The 10,632-nt window shown below is 35.4% G+C and overlaps 1 protein-coding gene across 7 annotated transcripts in view; it reads left to right on the top strand.

Annotated features, from left to right (window-relative positions):
* The window catches only part of LOC106878747 (protein bicaudal C homolog 1-B), a 245,189-nt gene that overhangs the window by 221,914 nt on the left and 12,643 nt on the right, over positions 1-10,632 (top strand). For 5 of the 7 annotated variants that reach the window (XM_052968360.1, XM_052968363.1, XM_014928064.2 and 2 more), the window contains 8 exons: positions 1,004-1,061; positions 2,400-2,473; positions 3,532-3,706; positions 4,375-4,476; positions 6,370-6,555; positions 7,284-7,346; positions 8,796-8,937; positions 9,480-9,652. In XM_052968360.1, coding sequence (XP_052824320.1) covers positions 1,004-1,061; positions 2,400-2,473; positions 3,532-3,706; positions 4,375-4,476; positions 6,370-6,555; positions 7,284-7,346; positions 8,796-8,937; positions 9,480-9,652 — 973 coding nt within the window. The remainder of the gene's footprint in view (positions 1-1,003; positions 1,062-2,399; positions 2,474-3,531; positions 3,707-4,374; positions 4,477-6,369; positions 6,556-7,283; positions 7,347-8,795; positions 8,938-9,479; positions 9,653-10,632) is intronic. The other 2 variants (XM_052968361.1, XM_052968362.1) reach the window with 2 other exon arrangements.

Here is a 10,632-nt window from a genome sequence, read left to right as displayed (position 1 = left end):
TATATATATATATATATATATATGTCTATGATTATATTTTATTAAGTTCTAATATATATATTTATATATATATGTGTGTGTATGTGTATTTTATTAGTGTGTGTATGTTAAACTCTTATATATAGTTATTAATTCTACCTGCTTCAACCTGCTATAGTTAGGTCCCCCACAATAAACTAGCTGGTTGCAGGTGTGTTTAATATCTGTAATCACTATGGAAACTGGAGGCCAATCAACTGTTTGCATCAACTGACATAATATCTGAACATGGAGGACACTCACGTGGGCAAAAGTAGGGGATGTTAATGTTTAGTTTGAATATTAAATAGGCATTAACAAGATATTTGAGGGTAGTTAGGGAGTTGCAGGGAGAGCAGTCCTAGTCAAGATCTTTGTGATGTTGTGTGTGTGTGTGTGTGTGTGTGTGTGCACACTCATCTGATTTGATGATACCATGTCTGACAAACCCACCCCCATCTCTTCTATCGTCTCCCACCTCTCCCTCCCATGTTTTCCTGCAGATGTTCAGAATGAACATCAACCACATTCATTTGATCAGGTTGGGACAAAAGTCAAAGGTTATAAACACTGACCTTTTCCTTTATCTTCCTTCCTTATAAAATAAATTACCTTCACATATCTACTCGTGATGTAAGCTATTAGGATTTTAGTCAGTCTCAAATATGTTGTGTTGTCATCCTGTATTTTGTATTGTGACTGCCATCTAATATATGATGCTGTGACTGTCATCCATTATGTTGTGCTGTGACTGTTGTCCTGAGTGCTCTGTGGAGACCGTCATCCAGTATGTTGTATGGTGATTGTTATCTTGTAGGCTGTATTGCAACTACCACCCTGTATGTTGTGTTATGACTGTCATCCTGTATGTTGTATTCTAACTGCCACCCTGAATTCTCTCCTGAAATTGTAACATGTTTCTAGAATATATTTGACTGCTAAATTATTAATAATTTCTTAATAAGCTTCATTACTTTCTTTTTAGGGATGTTTGCCCCTTGTATTGATGTTTGATATCAAAGAAGACATTGAGATTGAACCTGGTAAGTTAACAGATATTTCTGTAAAAAACTTTCTCTTCTGAGTGCATGAGATTATTCCTTACCTGCCCTTTTAGGATCCACAGACAAATTATTGGCACCAGCCTGGCTACTGGAGGTTTTTAATGAAGGATCTCAAATAGACAGTTGACACCAGTCTGGCTACTACTAGAGATGTTGCAGGGGGAATTCAGATAAATGGTTGGCACCTGCCTAACTTCTAGGAATGTTAATCTCTACAGCAGTGGTTCTCAACCATTTTCTACCTATGGACCCTCTTTGATTCTTATTTCACTCAACTGGACCCCTGTAGTAATTTGATGTTTAAAATATCCTATTATAGTTTTATAATTAAATATCATTAGGAATTGTATAAAGAAAATTATTAAGATATTTTGTGCATTTTAGAAGTGTAACCAATTTACTGCGCTGATAAATTTTAACAACAAAATGTTATATGGACCTATAAGGGCCATATGAACCCTGGTTGAGAATCACTACAGTCATCATCTACTCTTCCATACAACATATAATTATCATCCCTCAAAACTTGTTCCACTCATTATATTCATCCCCTCACCCATTCCCCATACCTAACAATTTCTCACTCTCCCCATATATTCTTTCAATCTCTACTCACTCACACTCCTTGTTCTTTGATCCCCACTTCTACTCACCTTATATCTTGAGCCCCCCCCCCCCTGACTCATCATCACCACCGTTTTATCTCTTTCCAGCTCCACCTTGGCCACTTCCTCCTCTCTTCTAAATTGTTATTAGCCATGTAGCTCCTCTGCAGCAAAAATCCCCATTTTCTTTTGGTCCGTTCTCTCATTGCCTAGCATAAAGGTGCCTCCCTCTTTACTCAATTAAAAGGAATCTTAGTCTTGCAAGCTGCATGGTGACCTCACAAGAGCCAGTACCTTGAAAAAACTCCCAGTGCACTCTGTAAAGCTTGACTCATTCCTCCAGGTTATTGGATTCTGTTGAACTGTCCAACCCATGCCAGCATAGAAGATGGATGCTAAATGATGATGATAATCATAAAGCATATTTTGTCAAATAGGTCTGAATTTCTAACCTCTTACAGTGATGTATTGACGTATTGACGTCTTAATTTTAAGTTATTAGACTAAAATAATTATCTCTATATATATTTATGTTTGGTAAACATCAATAATTATCAATATCTTTTTATGAGGTGAGTGTAAGGTGATGTATGTGTTTCTGGCCAATCTTCATCTTTGACACATTTTAATTGTCATGCCCTCCAGTATTCATTGTTTTATCTGGTTTAATGGGAGATATTCATTAAATAACAATAAATTTTGTGTATTACAGCTAGAATTAGCATGTTGATGGAGCAACTGGATGTATTTATCAGTATCAAGTCAAAACCAAAACAACCCAGCAAGGTAAATCCTTCCTTTTGTTTTATATATCTTAGCAAGGGGTTGGAGACGTCTTCAAATCCTGATTTTGTCTAATTTAAAACATGTTGAAGTTTTGTTCCAGCACAGCAGTCCTGTGACAAAAAAAAAAAAGGCATACCAGCTATGATCACACTCATCTTTTGTTCAGGCATTGTTTACCTAGAACTACAATATTTAATGTGCTTTGGTATTTAATTTGATTTGAAAATTTGGCTGTTATTTCTATCAGGGGAGCGATAGCACAGAGGCTGCTTCGATGGCTCAACGAAAGCAAATTTTTTTGCATAGTGTAAGGGTGAGGTACTTGTTAGTGGGGGTCTGTCTCAATTTGTCAGCCTGTTAGAACATACTCAAAGATACTCTCCATGCCTGTTAGAACATATTCTTCTCAAAGATACTCCCATTGAAAACTAACAAAGCACTCCTAATTCACATAGTACTCCCACTGCTTACTGCTGTGAGCTATTCTTCCTATTGTGCTAGAGAGGTATCAGCATCTACAATATGCTACAGTATGCTTGGATGTGTGTTATTAGAAAGTAAATTCGATAAAAAGAGTGAACTTGCTATGGGGAGTGAGGAATCCAACATTTTGGACAGAGTCCTTCTTTGGGTAAAAGTTGACAAGAGAGAAGTTAATGAAAGACAGCAAAATTGGTTGCAAAACTCTGCTGTCTCTCCATAATTTCTCTCCTATCAGCCTGTCCTTGAAGAAGGCTTCTGTCCAAAACATTTGGTTTTCCACTCCTCACAGCAAGTTAACTGTACACTTTTTATCAATTTTACTAAATGGTTCAAGTCTTACTAATGCAGACCAACACCGATTACCATGGTGTCTGTTTAATCATGTCATTTTCATCATGTTTGAGTACAGAAAATATATCCCTGCATTAGTCAAGTAAACTCTCTAAGTCTAGCTTCAAGGAAAGTGGTATTTCAAGGAAGTTGTTGGTTGTGATGAAGCGTCTATTAAAAATGAAACCAAACGAGAATAACTGTCCTGTAATTCCATCTTTTTATACATTTCTTTACATGAGCAGTCTGTCATTGTGAAAAGTGTTGAGAGGAATGCTGCTAACATGTATGATGCTCGAATTCAGTTGTTGGGTTTGGATAAAGAAACCAATAACAACAGTCTACCACCACCTTGCAGTGCTAGCACTAATGGTACCATTAACAATCCAAATACTAATATGCTTGGATTGTCTTCTCTAGGTAAGTACAACTTTGGATTTTTCTCTTCTAAATATTAAATGCTGATTGTTTAAAAATAAGGATTTTGTTTAGATTAATCTGTAAAATGTAATTCTTATTTGTTTAGATAACTCTGTAAAATGTAATTCTTATTTAAGTCATATTGTTTTGAATTCAGCATGCATTATCTCATAGCTTGGAGATTCTGATGTTGTGATTGTCATTTTGAGAATGACATTGTAGAGCAGGTGTGAAAGGCCAGATCTAATCTTATAAGCTTTGAAATTTTGATGATGTGATTGTTCTTTTTAGAATTACATTGTAGGGTAGGTGTGAAAGGCCAGATCTGATCTCATAAGGTTGGAGATTTTGATGTTGTGATTGTCATTTTTAGAATGACATTGTAGGGTACGTTGAAGGCTGGATCTGGCTAATTTGAACATTAAACAAGTGAAATATTTTGGGAAGATATGGTCAGTTCAAATGCTAAAGAGTTAAAATAATGAATTTTAATTTAGGAAGGGTCATTTTCATGAACAACATAATGCAAAGATTTAATGAAATTAGGCTTACACCTGTCATATACTGATCGACAATATTTGAAAGTATCACTGTAATTATATTAATATGATGTTTGATATATTCTACTTTTCGTTAGATTTAATCAGTTTTGAATTATTTCTCTGAAGGTTATGTGATGAATGGCCACAGTAATTTATCAACTATGCTCAGTCCAGCCAACAGCCCAAGTTCAAACTGTCAGTTAAACCAATGGGTTGCACCTCCACCAAGTGAGTTCTTTAGTCCTCTGTATTCTCACAGACTATATTTTTTATATAGATTTTTTTTTTTGTCTCCTCCATGTTCTGTATTATTCTACTTACAACATCTTTATGCTTAGAACCACACTTTGTTTTTGTTATTCTTTCTTACACACACACACATTCTAAGGCTTAGAAATAGGATCAAGCCTATTGTGGATTCCAGCAGCTTGGTATGAGAACATGTTGGAATGCAAGGTACTTAGTAATACTATATTACTCCTGAAAATTCTTCATGAAATACAGAGATGACATTTTACTGTTCACAGCTTTTATGAAGTCACATGCAATATCTTTCACACTTTTCTTCATACAATGCTATTATTAACATTTTTGTTATTAACATATTTCTGTTGAAATACGTTACTTTCAGATAATTTTGAAAATAATGAAGTTTGTACAATACCTTTGCCATTATTAAAATGGTGCTTGGAATGTAAATTAGCAAGCAATTTTGATGAAAGATTTTAATTTAGATCACTTTTAAACAAGAAATTTGTATCATAGAACCAGAGCAGTCTCAGGCAAGTTGATATCAAAAGGATTAAATATGACAGACAGCTACTTCCTTTAGAATACTGTCTTTAACTTCACCATCCAGTTTCTATATAAAATTTGTTCATTAAGATTAATTCCAGTCAGTTTCCTCTGCCATTGTTTGTTCTTTACTCTTTAATCACATTAATATGTGATTAAAAACCCTGACAATAAATGTAACAATGTAGAAAATAAATTCAAAGATATTATGAAGCTCTGTAACATTTTAAAATAAAACAAGATACTCTGAGAATTTTATGAGAATGCAACCAAAAAGGAGAAAAAAATTAAGTGATACTTCAGTAGACTTACTGGTTTAGGATTCAATATTTAAGTAGAATAATCATCTACTAATTTAGACCTACAATATGGAGAATAGCTGAATATCATAATTCACTCTTTTAGGACTTTATTTAAGGAATCACCCCTGTCAAAATCAGACTGCCAGTCCTGACAGGTTTCATTCACTCTCAAGCTGGCCAACTGAAAATCTATGCAATTTACCATTTTGTATTACATATTGCTCACTATATACATCACAAACCTCATAACCTAAGACATCTGTCAGCTGCTAAAAGTTTTTTGCAAGATTTTCAATCTGAGCATTAATATATGTATATTGAAAAAGTAATATTCTTTATACACTTACAACCATTAAGTAACATTAAGAACTTCTGGGCTACCAAATATCTACCCTTCACACATCTAATAATCTCTTCTTTCCCATATTCTTTTACGGTTTTCAGTCATTTGACTGTGACCATGCTGGAGCACCGCCTTTAGTCGAGCAAATCAAACCAGAGCTTATTCTTTGTAAGCCTAGTACTTATTCTCTCGGTCTCTTTTGCCGAACCGCTAAGTTATGGGGATGTAAACACACCAGCATCAGTTCTCAAGCAGTGTTGGGAGGACAAACACAGACACACAAACATATACACACACACATACATATACGACGGACTTCTTCCAGTTTCCATCTACCAAATCCACTCACAAGGCTTTGGTTGGACCAAGGCTATAGTAGAAGACACTTGCCCAAGGTGCCACGCAGTGGGACTGAACCCGTGACCATGTGGTTGGTAAGCAAGCTACTTACCATACAGCCACTCTTGTGCCTACATGTTAAGAATTTCAGTACTTAAGAATTTTGATGTTTCAGTTTGATATTTAATCTTTCAATATTGCTTGCAAAAGTCCAAACATTTAATAAACATACATTTTTCCACCTGATTCTACATTGCTAAGTGTATCTTGTTATATTCCTTACCCGCTGTAATTACTGACAACATTATAATTTCTCCATTTACATTGCTTTAATATTTCCAGTTTTGTCTCCACCAGGTGTGTACGGTCATCGTATGATGGTAATCAATACAGGTAGTCAAGCCTCCATACCTTCACCATTAGATATATTCTCCTCACAGTGCAATGGTCTCCATAAAGGATATTCTAACCAAACCAATGGCTCAGCATCTCAAACTATTCCAACCATATCTACTAATACAGATCAAGGTAAACAGTAATCTATTATGGTCTGTCCTGTGGTGGTGGTGGTTGTTATTGAAGATGTTCCATTTGAACCAGTGACCTACAAAGAGCATTCCAACCATGACTGTCCCGTCTTTGTTTGTTTTTTTTTTCAAGCAATGGACTATATTATTCAGTGTTCCCTTTATTTTTAACACAGTAGAATGTTATTTAAAAGAAAGTTGGCTAGTTTCTAGCAGGTTCTTTTTGTTTTTTTTTATAACCTTTATTTCTTTAACCTGTTTCAATCTTTGGACTGTGGTCATGTTAGGGTACCATTTTGAAGGGTTTTAGTCAAATGAATCAACTCTAGTATTTATTTTTAAAGCCTGATACTTATTCTATTGGTCTCTTAAGTTATGGGGATGTAGACAAACCAAAACCAGTTAAGTGGTGGTGGTGGTGGGGGACACAAAGACACACACACACACGACAGGCTTCTTTCAGTTTCCACCTATCAAATCCATTTACAAGGCTTTGGTTGGCCTAAGGTTATAGTAGAAGACATTTGCCTAATGTGACACATGGGACTGAATTTCGAATTATGTGATTTGGAAGTAAACTTCTTACACACAGCCATGCCTGCTCTTTATCAAGCATCTTTATTTTTTTTAATTTAAATTTTTACATATGTCAATACTTGCAGTTTTGCAATATTTGGGATTTTTTTGAAAGGATTTCACTAAATAATATTTTGTTTCTTCTCTTTGAAGGTAATCAAAACCCTAATGAAAATATATCACCAACTCCACTTCAAAATCATTGTGATATTCCAAGTAAGCTTTATTTCTATTCCTTTGAAGAAATATCTTTTAGCTTGTCATTCTATTCTTCTATCTACTATTCTGTAGGTTAAAACATCCTCCTTCATATATGGTTCACTATTCATACTCTTGATCATGTTACCTTGAACGAAAAGAGACACCACAAAATAGAGAAAACTCTTTAGCTTTAGGCACAAAATGACTTTAACTCATGCTAGTGTGATGATAAAATGCCTTCCTGGTACACTCTGTAAAGTAATTAGTGAACGAACGGAGACAAATTAGGTCTGAGAGCACCCTTTAAGTCTTGTTGAGGTCATGACAACTTCTCTCATCTCCTTAGATTGCTGTTTAGTCACAGTTCAATCCTGGTTTAATAGACCTATGTTATAAAGAAATTCTGTGACCATTCTGTGTGTTGATATAGCCAATGCTACATTGTCCAATGTTTTCTTTCATAAGACAGTAAGGTGTGCTTTAAGGGAAATTTAGTGGGTGTTTCATGCAGGTCTAGTTACCATGTAAGGTTTTTTCTTGATTGGTTCATACATATATGTAATGGAAAAGAGTGAACAATGGAAATAGTTTCATACTCCCAGTTGGCCAATCACCTTGACTGTCAACTGCACTCCTGTACCATCAATTTTATGGTACTGGTATCCTTACACTGAACCTTTCTCTCAACAACCACCCTTATGCTGCTCATTCCACCAGCAATTAAGTCACTAGAGTGATCATGCAACTTGTACCAATCAAGGCTCTTGTTGTGCTCTCCACTACTGGGACTTTCACCATAAGCAGTTGACGAAGTAGCTACCAGCACACTAATCCCCCTTCCCTCTACCACATTTCCTTTCTCAGGCTACAATGGCTTGCTATATGACTTGCCTGGTTACATTAGTTGCACATCAACTTAGGCTTGAACTCCTTACAATATCCGATCATAGTAAGGACTGTGACATCTTAAACCTTTAGCAGTCAGATTATTGTCAAATGTAAAGCTTTATTCACATTATTTTGAATTAATCATGCATTATCTCATAGCTTTAAGATTTCGATGGTGTGATGGTTTGTTCTAGAATGATATTATAGGGCAGGTGCGAGAGGCCAGATCTGGCTGGTTTGTTCATTAAACAGGTAAAATATTTGGACCTCATATAGCTGGTTTAAATGTTTGTACTTGTCCCCTTCCCTCTAACTGGCCCTCATTGCTCACATTTTCTATCTCATTGCACTCTGTCCCACTCTAACCACTGCTATGGCCTCAATATCTGGCAACTGCTGTAATCCTACCAATAAGTGGTCAGCATAACCAGTCATAAATACTAGCTTGACTGCCTTTTCCAACACTTCTCCAGCATCTGATAAGTTGCCTATATTGCTGATTGGCCATAACCAACAACTACCTAAAATAATGTATGTGTGTATGTAATATAATATAATACAAATTTTCTATTCCAGCTGATTTCCAGTATTCCAGTAAATTCAACAACATGTTTAACAATGACCTAACTTTGGGCTTACTTGACCTTGGTAAACCATCGTCACCCATGGCCAAGTTGCAGACAACAATTTCAAATGGAGAACTAGCATCCTCTCTTCAGTAAGTAGTAAACCTACCAACAGACTCAGCTACTATGTCTATTGAATATTTCTTATATGTCTACTTTCAATGAACCGATCTTTGTTATACAGCTTGTGGTGCTCTGTGCTCCATTTCCTCCTCATGACCGTATCCCTTGTTGAAATATTGAGTAGTCATGATCTCTACTGATCACTGATGATTGAAACTTCTTGGAGCCACAGATGGTGAACTTTTCATACTCAAGTTCCCTGCCTTGATGGATGTAGCATTGTCATACAAATAAGGTTGTTTGTTTCTAGTCTTCCATGGAAAGTATGTCTGGCCATGAGAAATTATTACTTTGCTTTGGAAACATGTGAGGTTTGGTGACAGGAAAGGCATCCAGTCATAGAAAAATCAACCTCAATAAATTCTGTATCACCCATGAAAGCATAGAAAAGTGGATGTTAAGTAATGATGATGGCATTAAGTCTTCCTTCAAATCTTCCCTCAGAAAAACTAATGTTGTGTTTTTTCAAAGTAAATTCTGACTTGTTTACTTAAACTGATTTTAATTTCAGTAGTGAACGATCATCTGAATCTGGCAATGACTCTGAAGGATCTGATAAATGGGCCCCAGGAAGTGAAAGGAAGAAATGTGCCACAAGTGGTAATGGTTTCTTTCCAAATAACTCTAGTCTTCAACAAACAACTGATGTTGATTATGAACACAGGAAGTTATTAGCTACGAAAGGTAAAGAAATTTGCAATACTTCATTTTTCAGTTCATGCCTAAAAAAAAAAATGACTTTGCAATTCAAACATTTATTTTCATTAACATATATCTTTTTCATTCTCTCCCTCTTTCTTTCTCTCTCTCTCTCATGCATTCACTCACACACATGCTCGCACTCACACACACATGCACGTACTCACACACGTGTGAACACAAGAGGCAGAGACTATATAGATTCTATATATAAACTTGTCCATAAAACTGTTATTAATATTATAACATTGATAAAATTAGTAGGAGTCTCCCACTTAAAAGACTTCTCATTGGAAAACACCATACAAAAGAACTTCAGATAAACAATCATTGGAAAAACTATGAAACCCCTCCATAAAATCAGATATTCATCTCTGGAAAAATTTGAATCCATGTTTTGTACTTGTCAGACAAAAGCTCAAATATATCCTTTCTACTATAGGCACAAAGCCTGAAATTTCATGAGATAGAATGAGTTAATTACATTGACCCCAGTGCTTAACTGGTATATTTCATCAACTCTGAAAGGTTAAAATGCAAAATCAACCTTGACAGAATTTGAACTTAGAATGTAAATATGGGCGAATTGTCACTAAGCATTTTGCTCAACATGCTAACAACTCTGTCAATTCACTACCTTAAAGACCACACACACACACACGCACCAGAGTAAGCACATAAATGCAAAACATGGTAGAAAAAATAGTACTCAAATACCAGAGGTAGAGTAATATGCTTTATTAAAAAGCAGCAAAAATATCACAAGAACTGTTACTCAGAGTTTCACATTCCCGTTTTAAAAACATCACAGGAACGTGAAACTCTGAGTAACAGTTTTTGTGATATCTTTGCTGCTTTCTAATAAAGTGCGTGTGTATGTGTGTGTGTGTGTATATATATATATATATATATATATGCACACAAACACATATAAGAGAGATGACCACTAAGTTGACATCCATTTT

The sequence above is a fragment of the Octopus bimaculoides genome, chromosome 5 (genome assembly GCF_001194135.2).
Source record: "Octopus bimaculoides isolate UCB-OBI-ISO-001 chromosome 5, ASM119413v2, whole genome shotgun sequence".
In the NCBI taxonomy this organism is placed as follows: domain Eukaryota; kingdom Metazoa; phylum Mollusca; class Cephalopoda; order Octopoda; family Octopodidae; genus Octopus; species Octopus bimaculoides.
The sequence above is the reverse complement of the archived record's forward strand: the minus strand, read 5'-3'. Positions and strand labels throughout refer to the sequence as shown.